The 17463-nt window shown below is 36.6% G+C and overlaps 1 protein-coding gene across 6 annotated transcripts in view; it reads right to left on the bottom strand.

Annotated features, from left to right (window-relative positions):
* MINDY3 (MINDY lysine 48 deubiquitinase 3) overlaps positions 1-17463 on the bottom strand; it is a 46357-nt gene that overhangs the window by 7280 nt on the left and 21614 nt on the right. For all 6 annotated transcript variants that reach the window (XM_048950858.1, XM_048950857.1, XM_048950859.1 and 3 more), the window contains 2 exons: positions 4029-4101; positions 2423-2495 (listed from right to left, as the gene is read on the bottom strand). In XM_048950858.1, coding sequence (XP_048806815.1) covers positions 2423-2495; positions 4029-4101 — 146 coding nt within the window. The remainder of the gene's footprint in view (positions 1-2422; positions 2496-4028; positions 4102-17463) is intronic.

The raw sequence follows: 17463 nt of genomic DNA, 5'->3' as shown, positions 1-17463 counted from the left end.
CCTGTTTCTGACACTGGACAGAAGACGCTTACAATAGAGTAAAACAGGGCAAGCATACAGTGATATCCTTAGTTTACCCTCCCCATTTCCATCAGTCAAAGACATCTTCAGTGAGAGGCAGTACCTAAAACACAGAGATATCTATTTTCTCTTTCCATGTATGTACCTAATTGGCTTTTAACCCACGAACTTGTGGCTTTTAATCAATTCCACTCACATATTACAAAATAAGATTAAATAAGATTCTGTGAATAAGCATCCTATGTTTTGAAACTGCCACCTGGTAATCCAATTTGATGACACCTTATTTTTGTACTTGAGTAACAGTGAACACTTGGTTTGATAGAGAATGAATGTCACGCATTTATACAATGGCATAATTCACAGATACTTCATTCCAAATGTCATCTGTGATTCAGCATCAACTCAAACCTAAGAACTCCTTCCTGAGTGGTAGCATCTAATTTGCAGTCCAACACTGTGCACGTAAAGATCAAGACTGTTTTATCCCATGTAACATCAACTCACAGAACATCTATTTGAGACCTCTATCACCTTATCTTCTAGTAACTGCTGTTGTCCTTCCACATTAGCTTATTTTTTTTTAATGTCTTTTAAACTTTTGTACTGCTTTGAAGGAACAAACCATCATACTAATCTTTACCTTTAAAATCTCAGCTATGCCATACCAAACTTTACAGATTAAGCAGAAATTCTCACAGGATTCCCCTAATGACAACTCTCTACAAAAAATGGTATTTCTATCATTGAATCAATTACCACTGTAGAACAAAGCCTTTCTTCTTATCCCATGTTTATGTAAGATGTGATGTTTCAGAAGCATTTTCTACAAGATCGAAAATCTTTACAGTATCACATGCTGTTTGTATAAACTAGTTTAATACTGAATTGGTTGATTAACTTGTTAATTCATAGCTGCACTACAAAGTTTCCCCTCTATCCTTCACAAGCTCCAAGCAGGTTATCTGACCATTATTCAACTTGATCATGGAGTTTCCATCTCAATCCCAAACTAAAAGGTGTAAATAGCACTCTTGGAAGCAATGCCTTTCATTTACTTTAAAACAAACCAACCAACAACAACAACAAAAAAGCAGAAAAGTCTATAGGCTATTTGCAATGTGTTACTTATACTTCTATTCCCCTAAACAGACGGGACAACTAAAAACAAAATACAATAGGTCCTCAACACAGTAATGTTGGACAAAATTTTTTACTTAAGAAGAAGTGTTTCAAGACCAAATATTCTATGGTTTGATCTTCAGTGAGGTCTTTTCCATATAGCAGGCCTTCTGACTGGCTCTTCCTAAGTCAATTTATATTTGATGTGGTAAGGACAACAAAATACACCAGGGTTATGCCACAGATGTCCTGAAGGCCAAACAGACAAATGAAAGAACTGCTCAGTGCAGAAAGGGAACTCACTGAGGCAAGAGAACACAAAAGGCTAAAATAAAGCTTCTCAGACCTCTTTACAAAAAACTTTGATAATTTTTACTGTTTATTGACATGACACAAACGCTAGCATTTTGGTCACATTTTATTTGGTTCTAGTTTCATGCGTGTCTTTTAATTTCAATTTTCACTCCTCCACAGAGAACAGCTCAGGGAACTCTGTTGCATTTGTAACATTTTAAAGGATAGAAAACCAATCAAATTTCATGTCTGTGGTAAGTATGCTTGCAGTCTCCACAGCCATTCTACAGAAACAAATTATTTAGATCACAATAAACTAGAACATATGGTTACAAAAGAGCAAAACCATCTTTTGGAGATGTAAAAAAAAAAAAAATCGTCCAAGCACATCTCTATGCTTTCTGGGTTGAACAATTTAGTGGTGAAATTTAATTGGAAGGTAAGCTCTGGCACTGAAAGTTAACTGCTGCTACTGAACGCTAGTCCTGTCATTCACATGATATAAAAAAAATATATTACCTTTTTCTTAATAGCTTTGACTCTAATTCTAGAAACCAGGGTGTCACTTCTTCAACTAAATTACAACTATGAACACAAAGTAGCGGGTGCCTGAAAACAAGAATATAACTGAAGCAGCTTCACTTCAAACTTTGCACGTACGTCCAATGTTAATCTGAATTCAATGTGCCTTCCAGTATCCTGGTGTTTCAGGTTTTTTTTTTGGTCACTGTTTCACTTTAGTCAACACACAGGAATACACTCACAAAACTCTCTTCAACATAGAGTAATACGCAAGGATATTTCTTGTACTCATTACTACCAAAGCTAGAGACATTAATTCTAATTCTTCCATTCTGTTTCATTTAAAGTTGACCTAAGAACTCCAAAACAACATCCTGTGCCCTGAGTACAGGCAAAAATAAAAAATAAAAAAAAATTGAGAATTAACTTATATTTCTATACACTGAAAGGTTATTATACTTACTATTCAGGATCTGAAACAAGGTCCAGAGCTTTCATTACATCTTCTAGGAGAGTGTCAGGTATAAAGCCATTATCTAAAAAAGAAACAAAACCCATTAGGAAAAGAAACAAAATGCTTTTCAGGAAAACAAATTCTACTAAATATAAATACTGTACATCTTTAAAACTGAAAAAACAGTGGAAGGGCTCTAGAAGGAACACAGTTTTCTAACAGCTTTTATAACACTTTGAAAAAGAAAAGAAGGAATGTAATACAGAAACTGTAAGCTCATCATTCATACACTTAAAGCTTAATACTTGTTAAGACTTCAGTCTATAGCAATCTGTTTGACACGACAGGGGTAATAATTGTACATTTTCCCCCTTCTGAACAGTTAAAATAATACCCGAACGTTAGGCATTATCTGTTTCCAAAATGTAACTTTGAGTTTGTGCCATACACATTCAAGAACAAAATTTCACGCTGAAGGCAGTCACAGCAGATCAACTACTTTATGAAAACGTAATGTAAAAGAAGACAAAATATACATAAGCTTTCCATTAACTACCAAGACTATTACTAGGCTTAAAAGCTTATGCTCTAAGAATGCTAGAAGTAGTTCTCAGATAATTCCTTCATTTCACTTGCAGATTAACTACTGCATTGAAAACTTAATGTTGTTTGTGCTAAGTACTTCATTCTTCTCTTAACTAGCTTAACTAGCACATGAATAAAAGCATATTATCATGACGTAGAAAGAACAACGGATTTGAAAGTGCAGTATTTGAAACAGATCTTATAAAATAATGGTTCCCTTTTTGAAGAGATAGAATCATAGAATCTTTAGAGTTGGAAGAGAGTTTTAGAAGTTATCTAGTCCAACTTCTCTGCAGTGAAAAGGAACACCCACAGCTAGATTATGGTGCTCAGAGCCTGGCCCAGTCTGACCTTAAATGTCTCCAAGGATGGGGCAACAACCACCTCTCTGGGCAACTTGCTCCAGTGCCTCACCCCTCTCGTTATAAAAGACTTCATCCTTATATCCAACCTAAATTTCGTCTCTTTTATGAAACCATTTCCCCTCATCCTATCACCACAGACCCTGTCAGACGACCTGCTCTCTTCTTTCTTACAGTCCGCCTTTAGACACTGAAAGGCAGCTCTTAGGTTTCCCTAGAGTCTTCTCCTCTCTAGGCTAAACAGCCCCAGCTCTCTCAGCCTGTCCCCATAGGGGAGATGTTCGTTTTGACAACCCTCCTCTGGACACACTCAGGACTCCACATATGGATTGCCTGGTGAGGCCTCATCAGAACAGACTAGCAGGATCACCTTCCTCACCCTGCTGGCCATGCTTCTTTTGATGCAGCCCAGGATAAGGTCAGCTTTCTGGGCTGCAAGGACACAGTGCTGCTTCAAGTCCAGCTGCCATCCATTAGTACACCCAGCCCCTTTTCTATCCTTAAATCCCTCAGTTTGTATGATTCTATGGATTGTATTAGTATTGGGGATTGCCTCAACTGAGGTACAAGACCTTGCACTTGACTTTGTTAAACTTCATGATACTTCACAGAATTCTGCATCCATTACAATTCAAAATTTGTATCCACAGAATGAGTACAGCCCTTACCCTCAGGGTCATATGTCTGGAAAACTCTCCTAGCTTGTTCTGAAGGTGCTTCAGGAGCAACAAGAGCCATATCCTTAAGGAAAAAAGAAAAAAAAAAAAAAGATTTCAGAACATTCTTAAATTCAGATCCCTGTTACTAAAGAAATATTGTACCATTCTACACAGGTTTGGACCTTAAATTAAAGCAAATTTAAATATAAGAAGAATAATTGAAGGTACTTTGAAAACACTGATGACAGTGTCTATCAATTCAAATTTCTATACAAACTTTATGTAAGCTTTTTCATGCAGATATCATGGCATAGAAAAGGATGCTAAATATTTTACAAAGATTTTGATTTATATTACTGTTCTTTATAACTGACCACACAAATAAGCAGCTATAAAATGTAGTGAGATTCACTACACACACACTGAAACAGATAGAAAATTTATTGATATAAAAAGCTGTAAGAAAGTTTTGAAGTCCATTCCACAGATTAGCAGAACATGTTTGTTTGGTACATTTAAAAAAACACAATTTCTATAGTAGCTGCTGTAATATTTCATATGTGACTTTTTCATCTCAAATGCAATTATGCTTTCCTGAACTCACATACAAGCAAGCACATGTCTACGTACTACTGTAAAACTAACAAAAAGTATACCTCTGTGTTTATGCCAAAACCATTTTAAAAGTGAAATTTGATGGTCATTCACACAAAATAATAAGGTGGCAAAAAGGCTAAGAAATGCACCATACTCAGCATCATCATTCAATTTGAAAGGTACAGAACCACAACATTCACAGAGAACTTGAAACATCAAATACTGCTCATAAGGAGTACTTGAAGTACTCCTCTTTGAAAGCTATGCCTCCTCTTGAAGGGTTATGATCACCTGTCTTGTTTTTCACATCAAAAAGGGAAATGAAAAGCCTGTGCAGAGGAAAACACTGCATTTCACAATGCCTTCCTGTAGTTTTCCTTCCTGTCAAAGTGGAAACGCAATGTAACCCACTCTGCTATGAACAGGAAACAGAAGAAAAAAAAAAAACCCACATGTTGGCATACCTCTGAATAAAAATAAACCTCAAAAAACATGCTATTTTTAATCTACAGTGGAAAGAAACTGTACAAAGTAAATGTATTCTTCACAAATCAAAATACATAGATCTTTTTATTTCCAGTTTCAGCTCAACTTTGCTTTCTGGAATGTGATTTAAAGGGAAAATCATAACAATATCTGCCTGTTACAAGTGATACAAGTTAAACCAGAGTTCCCTGTTGCAAGTTCCTATTAAAAGAAAATGTAAGATTGAAAGATACATAGAGATCTATTGTTATTTGGACAGGATAAGAAATCTGCTGCAGGCAAAGAACCAGATTCCACTCTTATCCAGTTTCTCTTAATAGCTGACTCCAAGTCAGCCAAGAATTTCAAGTATACACCTCATGGTACCTGGCTTGCACTTAAAAACCTTCCTGAAGGAAAGCCAGCTCTTCTAGGATATACAAAAAGGGTAACAAGCAACATAACACACTTTTAAAACTAAGAGGCAAGTTTTATTTTGAATACATGGAAGATACAGCTGTAAGTATCAGTAAGCTGTAAGTACACCAGGTTACTAACATCACTGGTTACAAAGTTCCCCTTATCGCCCTCTGTGCGACAGATCAGTATTTGGTCTACGAAGGGCTGCATTAGAAAGTTAGGAGATATCTGACTTGCCTGCTGATGCTCCAGCTCACCAGATCATTGCACATTCAATTGTAAGGGCTACATCACTGCTGCTTGACTACTATGCAAAAACCTGCGCTACTAAGGAGCACAGTGCCTGAAGGATTAGGGTTTCATTTACTGCAATCTGTTGAGGGGTATCCATACTGCATCTGTGCATTCTGCAGCATGCAGCCCTAGACACAAAGTGTGCAGAAACAGAGCCAGCTGCTCGTCTTCACACAGCAGCCAAGGCATTCTGAAAGGTGTCCTTATGTGCAATATCAGACAGTGTCACATCTCACAGTGACAGGACTTCTGAGCCCATCTTTATTCATAACAGAAGTAGGCTGTCCTGCTGAGAAACCAGGACTATATATCTCACTGAACCATGCAATCTCCCAGTGAAAAAGGGTACAGAAGCAACTAATCAGGGAGAAGTCCTTTCAATCTTTTACTACTTCCTGATGAAAGCAACCTGTAAATTGCCCACTTAATTTAGCGGAAATTAAAAACTGCATTTTACTATTTCGATATCATCATCATAGTGTGATTTTAAGGTTCTGCAAATACTATTAATTTAGAACAAAAAACTACTTCATGAAAAATACGCTAGTGGTTATATAAATGAGTGATAACCAAAGCATTTACAAAGCTCAATCATTTAACGGCATGCTTTCACAATTATGTACTAATTAGACATTTCTGAAATACTCTATAGATAAAAAGGACTTTGGAAATGTGAGGATTAGAAAAAAAATGTTATGTCTGTAAAGCCTTACAAAATGCAATAATTTATTTTTGAAAAAGTTAATGAAAGATTTCCAGGGAATGCAGAACCCAGAGCTGCCCACATTTGCACATGACAGTGCTTGTAGTTCAAGTTTACTTAGTACTTAATGTTATACAAATGTGGGAAGTCCATGATCTGCTTCTTTCAAGCCATTCAGACCATCCATATATTTCCATCATGTTACTTTAGTCGTAACTATCTTGTCTGCAGGATATACTGTACTTCTGGCATTTTGGCTTTATTTTTATTTTTTTGGTCAAGAAAACAAGTTTACAAGTACTGAAAGTTTTCTACATGAAGATTAAATTAAAATAGAGAAAAAACTGTAATGGCTTATTTTGTCTTCCTTGTGGAACAGAAAGATGCCAAAGAGCTAATTTACAAGGTACAGTAAATCCACATGGTATCAGAATTAAGTAGTAACTAACAAGAGATACAACTCTTCCATGTTAAACATGGGCTAAAATTCAAATTGAAAACAAGCCTCATACAAAACCATACAGTTTTAATAACATACGGAGTTCAACATAATTATTTCCATGATGCCAAGCTGTGCAGCTGCTGTACCAAGTTGTGCAGTTATTGAGGAGATACTACACCAAAAGGGGTACATTATGCTACAACGGAACACTGAAGTGATTCTTCAAGGTACATACAATGTAGAATTTGCTAATGTGTGACTAACTCTTAAATAAGAGACGTGGAATACCGCAAAATTGGAAAAGTTTCATTTTTAGGGGGCAGTATTAAGGAATACAGTGAATTACAGTGAATGAGAGCAATTTAAAATAGTTTAAAATAGTAGCCAGTTTAAAATAGATGCCAAAGCATATAGAGCTTATTAACAATTCAATGATCAGTGATGTCTATATTTGGGATTTAACTCTATAGAGGTGATATTTTAAATAGTAGGTTCTCATGAAAGACTTAGCAGCTAGTGGAAACAATGTCACAAGTGATAACTGTTAAAGTTTCCATGGTATGGAAGGATATAACCAAAGTGCCTTTCAAATGCAAAGATGCATTATTTCAAACATAATCTACCAAGTTACACTTCGCTTCTACTTACAAACATTCAGTTCTGTCCATAAATCTTAATATAAACCAAGAGCACAAACTACTACTTCTGGTCCTACCTGCCCTCAAACTGCAGTGTTTAATGTAGTACCCTCCACAATTTCAAGCAATGCAAACATGTTTTTTAAAGTCTCCAGCAACTACCCACAGATTAGCTTGATAGTCCAATTGCAGATACTGCATACGTTTGTCAGCATTTTAGTTTTTCAGGTCCTTAGTTGTTTTATATAACATGTACATGGGAAGACTTTACACAACAAATCACTACATATTCCAGACCTAAAATTCTTTACATTTTTTGACTGAACTTCTAGTTGTGGTAGAGCCTCCCTACAGGACAAGGACTGTGATGAAATTAATGCCTCCTATTTTATTACACCAGCCCATGATGTCAGAGACAGATACAGGCAGTACAGCAGTGGAGGCTGAATCTTCCCAACAATATTCTATTACATTTTGTTGCCATGTGACAGATGGCAGCAGAGGGGCAGTCTGACAGAATGATATCTGACATGAAATGTGCATTGAAGCAAAGGTGTGTCACCAAATTCCTCCCTGCAGAGAAAAAAAATGGTACCCAGTGACATTCACTAATGCTTTCTGAATGTTTATGGAGACCAAAGAATGGATGTGAGCACAGTGAGGCAGTGGCTGGTGCATTTCAGCAGTGGTAACAGCAAGATGAAAGAAATCACATTCAAGATGGCCACACACACAGCTGTAACACCACAAAATGAAGAATCTCTTGATCAATTGATCTGTGCAAATAGGCTAATGATGGCAATTGTACTGAAATACAGTCTATTGTTAAGAATTTGCTCTTTCAGATGGTGTTACTGTACTTTTTCAATCTGTAGCTGCTTCCATGGAAATAAATAGGAGGCATTACTTCTGGAGCATCTCACATGTTCTCTATTAAAACTTCTTCCCCCCACAAAGCGTGATTTATTGATACTCAAAGCAACTCATTTGAAGGGGTAAATTAGAAAAGTTACCAGCCATGGAGGGATGACAAAATAACAAACAAACCCTTTCACATCTTTGAAATAATTCTCACCCTTCACTGAGATCGCTGTTCCATAAATAATTTAAAATACCAAGATTTTAACCGAGTACATACAAACCCCTAATATCCTTTACTTAGAATATCATTCATATCCACTATTCAGAAAGTTAAAGTTCAATTAGTCCATATATTTCCACTGGGGTAAAAAAAAAAAAAAATAAAAAAAAATCAACTTCTCCCTTCCTCAAACTAGCCAAGGAAACCAAACCAAACACAACCCCCCTCCAAACATATCTCCCTGGCAGCAAAGTTGAAAACATATAAATATCTAACAAACACATACTTCAGCTGACAAGGCTGATATTCCATTTCATGTGCCAAAATATACACCCATCCTCAAGACCCATGAATTGCATTTTGATGTATCCCATACATTGGAAGTTCCATATAAGGGAATCTCATCAACAGTTGATTATTATAATTATTTTCAATACTAAGTACAACACGTTCCCCCAGATCATGTTTCGCCCATTGGCTCTCGTAATACGCAAACAAGTCACTTTATATTACTTTGAAAAGTTCTCATCAGTACTACCAGTTATTTTAAAATCCCACGTCTACCCTTGGAGGCAAAAATTACTCTTCATAAGTTTTAATGAAAACATTCCAGAGTTTTTCATTCTACAAATCAAAACCAGAACAAGATGACTAAGCTACATTGACATTTTGGCCATGAATTTTTACAGACTCTTCTCTGAAAGACCTGTTGCCCCTGAAAATGAATTCTGTTTGTGTATGGGCTACTTTGTAGTTACACATGTAGCACAGCTGACTGATACATAGAAAAACTACATATTACAGTACTTTCTTCAGAAAAATTTGCCAAAAAAAAAGTATGGAAACATTGATAACTTATCAAATATTTAATTCACTACAATTTAATTTGAGCTGAAAGAATGAAGATTCAACATGATCTTCCACTGCAGATAAACATGTTTTTCAATGCTATAATCTGTGGCTTTCAAGACAGTCATCTTTCCAAAACTTTTTCCTATCTAAACAAGACTGATGGATCTGACACCAATTCCTGTATCTCTGACTGACTTCTGAATCCCTTGTCCAACTGGAATCTCAAGGCCCATCACTCAAATGGAAGCCAGGCAGAGAAGAAATGCATAAGTTTGCATTCCTAGACAGACTGAAGGCAGACACTGCTGTTAATAACTGTGTTTGGCAATAGGCAGACAAACCTCAACCACCACAGGCACAAGCTCAAAATGGTGACTGTATGCCTGGCTCTTGTAGGCCTTCACAGTAGTTAAGTGGTAGGTACCACTACAGCCGCATATATGTATGGGAAGAGAAGACAGACTACACAAGATAGAAAGAAGAAAAAAAATTTAAGGGTCTAGGAGACAACCTGCTGAAACACAGGCTTTGGAAGGTCTCCTACTGCACAATGTACCTTGGTTTGGAAGCACTTTCACCCTGTGGGACCATGGAAATTCTCATGCACAAGTTGAGTATCAGTCAGTAGCAAGGAAGGCTGTGTTAGCAGGAGTGTCATCAGCAGTTCTTCCCTCTATTTGGCACCTGTGAGATTTTATCTGAAACACCGGATGCAAGTTCCAGCTCCCAAGCACAATATGCTGACATACTGGAGCAGTCCAGAGGAAGACAACCAAAATGACAGGGGGGGTGGAGCACGTGATCTAGGAGGAGGAGTTAAGAGGACTAGATTTCTCAAGTCTGAACAGAAGAATCATTGCCACAATCTTAAACTACCTAACTAGAGTATAGGACATAGGGAAGACAGAGCCAGACTCCTCCGGGAAAGGCACAATGTCAATGGGTACAAGTCAGAAAAAAAAAAAAAAAAAAAAAAAGGTGATTCTGACTAGATATTATTTACACAATTTCTTTTTCTGAGATGAAAGAAACCACACACTGGAACAGGCTGTCCAACAAAGCTGTAGAGATAATCAAAATGCAAGAGGACAAGGTCCTGAGCAACCTGTTCTGGGTAGGACGTGCTTTCAGTGAAAGTCTTAACCCTCAAACCTTTACTAAATCTTTCTAATCTCATTTGTTCCATATTTCTAGGAAGTTCTAGCTTTACTATTCTGATCTTAAAATGTCAGCCAATCTCAATGAGACAATGAACAGGTGCTTAAAGATTTATAGCAGTCTTACTGCATAAATTCCCTTTACCGAATGGTATCTATTTTCTCTAGATTTTAATCCAGTGCAATTGAGTGTTAACAACAGATTAAAATACAGTTTTTTGACCATGTTAAACATTATCTGAACTCAACTAATAAGCTGGAAAGTTCTTACCCAAAGACAGCTATCCATAAGCCTGTGTTGTGCAGATTTTTGAGTCTGGATACTACAAGAATAGCATGTTAGAAACAACTCAATAAAATCTCTTAATATTCCCTTTATTGAAAGATTTCACGAAGACAACCAGTAACTCCAAATGAGCCAACTGCTGACACAAATTCACTTGTTCATTGAGCTGCATTAATTCAGAAACTTCGACAATCATACCAATATATTGTTGAAAGCGTGGAAAGCAAACCCAGATTTTTCCCCTTCCACATAACTGAGATGGCATCATATGACTAGAACAGTACCCTTTACCACTGCCTTATCTCTTTCCCAAGTATTCAGTTATGCCAAAATCTGATGTGAATACTGGAACACACTACTGCATTTATTTACTTTCTGGAAAGGAGTACTCCACAGCATGAAACTAAATCTCTTTTTTCCATTCTTCACTTGATGCCAGCTTAACTATTAAGAAAGCTGGCATTTTCCTTGCATGTGATTATATACTATACAGTAATTTTTTGTTTCCTGCTGGTTTACAACACACCAAGTTTATTAGTCATAGCTTTTGGGCTAAGATTTTAGAAAGATTTTACAGGATAAAAATAGAAGTTTATGCCTTTTCCCTCCATCAACTCACAAATACTGAGTACTCTGCTCCATTACCAAAACTGTTCAAATTAAAAAAAAAAGTTATATTATTATTTAGGGGGAGTAAAATCATTTTGGAAATCAAAAACTTAGGGTTTAAACATCCAAATGGGAAGATGACTTTTGAAGCAGCTGTAATTTTCAAGCTTTATTAGCTAACCTTAAAAGCATACACAAGACAGGAGCTGTCAGATATAGGAAGGATTCTAAGTTGTTTCATGCAGAATTCAGTGATAACTACAGAAGAAAAAGAAGGGATCTGTTTTTAAAGCAGTTACATAAAGACACTTATAAGACAGTTTTTAAATATTACCTGCAGACTGGAACAACTGCAAACACAGCACATGCCAGATGCAGAATTAAGACTGCAACTGTTAAGCATTAATGAACTGAGTAAGGTAGACATGGTTTATGACCAGCCAGGGAAAAAATAAACTAATGCAACACATGAGAGACATTATATTAAAAAAGGTGTGGATAATAAAACTTCAGAACAGTATTTGCTGGACAATTGTATCCTGTTGTACTGCTATCTGAGCAATATCATAATCAATACTTGGCTACTTAGTATAGCTGAAATGGAACTAGAATGGTAATTATGGCAGAATTCAGTTGAAGTTGAAGCTGGAAACACCAAGGCACCTGATCAGCGGAAAAAGCAAATGATGGAGAAAAAACCATTAGCACTTTGTTCTTCATTTGAATTGGAATTGGGAATGACTTCATTCTTATCAATCATATTGATATTTACAGAAAAATGTTGTATATTTAAAAAATACTATAGAAGCTGCATAACTTGAATAATGAGCCGGGATTCCTATTCCTCCAAATTTGAAAAACAGAATATCTACCCGTCCTGTGATGACTCAGGCCCCCATGTCTTCACTACTGTATCAAGTATAGCTGGAACCAACATTGATTTCATACCTAAAAGGGATACAGAATAATACAGTGATCTCAGCCTGTTTCTACGTGTTGACTTTCAGAATTTACTTGATACAGTGACTTATAATTTATAGATATTATTTAGCAATGTCCTTGATGCATTTAACATTTTCAAGACATTCTGCACACACTACCAGAAAGAAAGAAAAGCTTGTTTCCTCAAAAGTCAGACAGACTGACACACAAACTAGACACTGCTCATTTCTGAAACTGAAGGCTACAAGTCCTTCTAGATGCTAGGAAGTGCTTTTATGAGGTAGGATCCAATCCATCACTCTTCAGTCCCCAGTTTCAGTTTATGTATGAAAGTCATTCTCTGTACTATGAAGAAAAAAAAATAAAATCGCAGGATTCTTTGCCTACAAATGGGCAGTAAATATATCATGATTTTTGCAACAGTAACTTTATACATCCACTACAATCCATTCCACTAGAAATGCTATAGCATTCAGAAACAATGCATCATTTAAGTCATGGCCAAAGCAGTTGTTTCATGGGGGCGATTCCACACAGGTCTAAAATATATTCCTACAGTCCGTTGCTAATTTTACAGATCAGACAAAAGTTCATTTCTTAATCAACTGGAAATGTAAACTCAAGACTGAAACTGAACACAGGATTTAAACAGAAGTAGGAAGTAGGAAAATAGACTAAATAAGTAACTGCTAGGTTAGAACCACTTCTTTTAACCGCATTTTAAATAGACTTGAAATGACTAAGGAACATAAAATGAGTAGTGTGATATACATGGTCATTACTCAAGCATATTTTCTTCATAGCTTTTTCAATTTGGAAGTGCTCGTACAGTAAATAAAGCAGAGCCTAGCAGGTCACAGGAAGTTCCTTCATTTTTCCATTTCTGGATCTAAAAACATTCCTTATATTGTGCTGCTTTTATTTCCTATTTCATCTTTCCCTCATTCTCTTTCAAACTGTGCCTCACGCAACAAACACTAGTATTTACACAGAATCGTAGAGGTTGGAAGGGACCTCCAGAAATCATCGAGTCCAACCGCCCTGCCAAAGCAAGTTCCCTACAGCAGGTCACAAAAGTAGGTGTCCAGGCGGGACACCTACTGCTTTATTTTGAATTATCAGATATAAATTGTAATGAATCAAAAGACCCTAATGGAAGTGCTAGAACTATTTTTCACCCCATTTTACACATTTTCATCAAGGCTTGGGAAACCGTCTGCAAGGAGACAGTATAAAATCAGTCCCTCATTTACTTCAGCACAAAAAAAAAAAGTATCTAAACATAGTATTTCAGAAGAAATAATTCTGCGACACAAAAACTGGAGTAATGAATACATGAAAAGCAACACCTAAGTTGTCCTACATCATCTATTTCATGTACAAAAACTGAAACTTCCTTTCTAAAGACAGACGAAAAGCCTTTTCCTGAAAGGAATTCATTTGCTTAGGGGCATATACAATTACATTTCATGGTTTGTATCAGCCAAGCATGAGCAATGTCCTTAAACGATTACAGTCAAGCACTACGTAATAGGATGAATGTTAAGTTTTGTAAAGCTTGAGAAATTTTTATTTATAAGGGTAAGTAGCTGACATTAGTCAGAGAATCAGGATGAACGGAGAAAACAGTCTTTTGGACAGCAAATCCCAAACAGCTGGCTTCACTAACATTGGGAGCCTTATGCTCTCTCAATTTATTGAGAAAACATAATGTAAAGGTCAGTACTTCAACTGTTCTGAACAAATAACGCAAACACCATGACTGAGTTACCTCTTCATGATTTAACTAATCAGTCAGTCCTCCTAAATGCTACTCTTGTCAGGAGATGCACAGTGCTTTTGACAAGAGCAGCATAAGCATTACAGAAACTTGACCTAATTGCTAAACACAGTTTTTGCCACAAACAACCAAAATACCTACCACAGCACCCAGATGAGTTTCTCTAGTGTTCAAAGACATCATCTTTTTTACTTCTCAACCTCAGGAGCTATAAGAACACCAGATTGTGCTCAAAGCAATCTCCTCAACATATCTGAGTATATTACTGTACTCCAGCCTTGATAAAAGTCAATCATATCAACTTTTGAGTCCAAGGTTATACCTTTCCTTTCCTTGCTCTACATTCTTTGTCAATGTACTAAATTCCTGTATTCTTGCAGAAAAACACAGTCCTACCCAACTTTGTGAGGACTAGAATCAGCAATGCTAAGGCTGGAAAATCCAAGTCAGATCTACCTAAAAATTTTAGCACAGCCTCTTGGCCTTTTGATTTAGGACACAATAGCGTATGTGGTAACCATAGTCTTTAGGATGTGATTTAGCCCAACGTCTTTTGTGGGATTTCTTACAGAGCAATGATGTCCTCTAGCTCAAACCTTCTATCTCTGTTGTTCAGACCCACCTGCCTATCGTAGACCTGTACACACCTTAACCTTTTCAATCAACCTTTCTGCTGTACTCTGCAAGCCTGAAGCACTACCAGAGAGGTGGAAAAAAAATTTGTCTTTCATGTCTTCTCTGGGACTGCAGAAGGTATGCCCAGCTTCTCCTCAACCTTTTCTTCCTTCCCAAATCTCACGCAGGATACATGAAAAAGAATGTTTCCTGTAAGAAGCTGGTATAACCATTCTGAGGAGCTTCGATTATTTCTACACAAATTAGTTGTTTGTTTGTTTTTGTTTTTTTTTTTAGTATAGATGAAGTCCAGATTTAATAAACATAAGGAGACAGACGTGCTTTTTTGCTTGCAGCAATGACAACTGGCTGCTAATTGCAATAGCCTGAAAAACAGAAAATAAAAGAAAGGAGAAGTGGTTCACCTGAAGAGTGCCCAAAACAATGTAACTGTTAAGGCTTCTTAGGAAAACTATCTCCAGTTAAAGAAACAATTTTTATTTCTAATGAAACAAACGAGAACTAGAAATACGGAGACTTCAAAAACAACAGTGCTTCACGTTTAGAGAAAATACAGCCACCGTCACTTCATGGAACTTAGCTTCATTAAAAATATATCTGCAAATATACACAGATGCATCAGTCTCTTTTACTGCAGCAAAGTTTAAACACTATTCCCCTCCCTGCCCTCTTATGTGCTTCAAGTCAGGTTCTCACATTCTCATTTAGAAAGCTACACTATAATTAACTACAAAGTTAAGTAAGCCTTTGAATCAACACTGCCTTGAGGTTAAGCTCCTCTAAACTTTTATACAAAAGCATAGGCATCCTTAAACCGTAATGAGGACAAAAGCTGTAACTGAAACAACATGGTCCAACACAGCATGAATAAAGGTTATTAAGCAGTGCCTTCGTTATTTTTTCCACATTTCCTCTATATACAATGCTGCAGCAAGGAAACACTTCACCTGAAAATGTCATTCTACCAAATAAAAAAAACAAACAAAAAACCACCTAGAATTTACTTTGGTAAATTGTGGTGAATTACTTGTATGGATGAAAAAAAGCAGATTTTTCCATAGAAAGCCTCCAAAACAACAAACAACGGAATGGATCAGAAGAGCACATTCTCAGACAAATACGTATCTGTAGTAGGAACAATTTCATCGGAGTAGCTCTGCAAAAAGCAGAATAAGGTTTCACAGTCATGCTCTGTGATCTTGCAAAGCTGGAAGAGTAGATAACTTACAGAAGTATTTCATTTTGAGGTGCCCTTTTCCAACTGCGAGACTATTATTCTAAAGAAACTTGGCCTTTATCCTAAGAAACTATTTGGACAAAGCAACCCTTGTGAACTATGCATTATTTAGAACAAATTAAATTCACTTGTTCAACAACAGCATTTATACTATGAAGTGTAACTCAACCAGTAGAATAGGCCCACAGATACCACAGGGAACACTCTGCCCTAAAATTCACTTTAAAATTTTTTTGTTTTGTTTTGTTTTTTCCTTTCAGAAATGTACAACTGATATGTACATCTGAAAAGTCACAGCTAATTTGATCAGGGTTATTGTCAAGAACAGAGCAGCATCTGTCTCTCTGCTCTTAATCAGCAACACAAAACTAAAATCCTGTTACAGCCCAGCAGCTTTTCCTGCCACTGCCCTACACATCTATATTCCTTCTACTGGATATCTGGACAATCCTACTGAGTACAATTCCACTTAATCAGAGAAATCAGAGACTCAGGAACTACATGCTATGCAACTACATCCCGACGTGGAATTCTTCAGAAGTCTGATTCTGATTTCTTCTCTGGTGATTTATTTGGTTACTTTTGAACAGTACAAAAGTAACAACAGGATTTTTCCACATGTATCTTATTTTCTATCATGGCCAGTGACATTTTATGTTAATGTTTTGAAGCTAAATGCCATACACTGTAACACTCCTCTTAAGTACAATTCTGGCAAAGACCACTGACCCAAATTCAGAATTCTACGACAGCAATGTCAGTGTTTGCTCAGTTGTACCACGCTATTTTCATTAAAAGGATCGTTTAGGAAGAGAAGTAAATGCCTTTTTTTCCCGAGAGATGATGTTATCAAGGATACTACAGAAATGCCCCCAAACCAATTTAGGCCCCGAAAATATGGAGAATAGATTACAGCGATCGAAGTCAGAAAAAGAAAAAACCCTAAGAACAGACCCAACACAGCAAAACAGGGACACTTTCTTTGAAAAGCGTTAATATGTAAATGTTCAGATGTCTCTTCATCAGGAGTTTCCTCTGCTTATCTGGTTGCTCAAGTCTAAAAATGCTACAACTGAAAATGGACAGCATATAAAATGGTCAGCCGGTAATATTTAGAAGCCAGAGAAAATATTTTCTCTGACACATTTTTTGGTATATCTCATAACCTTTCAATTTGTTTGTATTATTTTACAGAGTGCCTGATGACACTGACATTCCTAAAGGTTCTGAATAGCCTCAGCTTGTCATAACTCCCCATTACAAGGGTCACAAAAATAATCAAGAACTGACCATACAGTATTTCAA

Source organism: Lagopus muta, chromosome 7 (genome assembly GCF_023343835.1).
Source record: "Lagopus muta isolate bLagMut1 chromosome 7, bLagMut1 primary, whole genome shotgun sequence".
In the NCBI taxonomy this organism is placed as follows: Eukaryota; Metazoa; Chordata; class Aves; order Galliformes; family Phasianidae; genus Lagopus; species Lagopus muta.
This window is presented reverse-complemented; position numbering and strand designations above follow the sequence as displayed.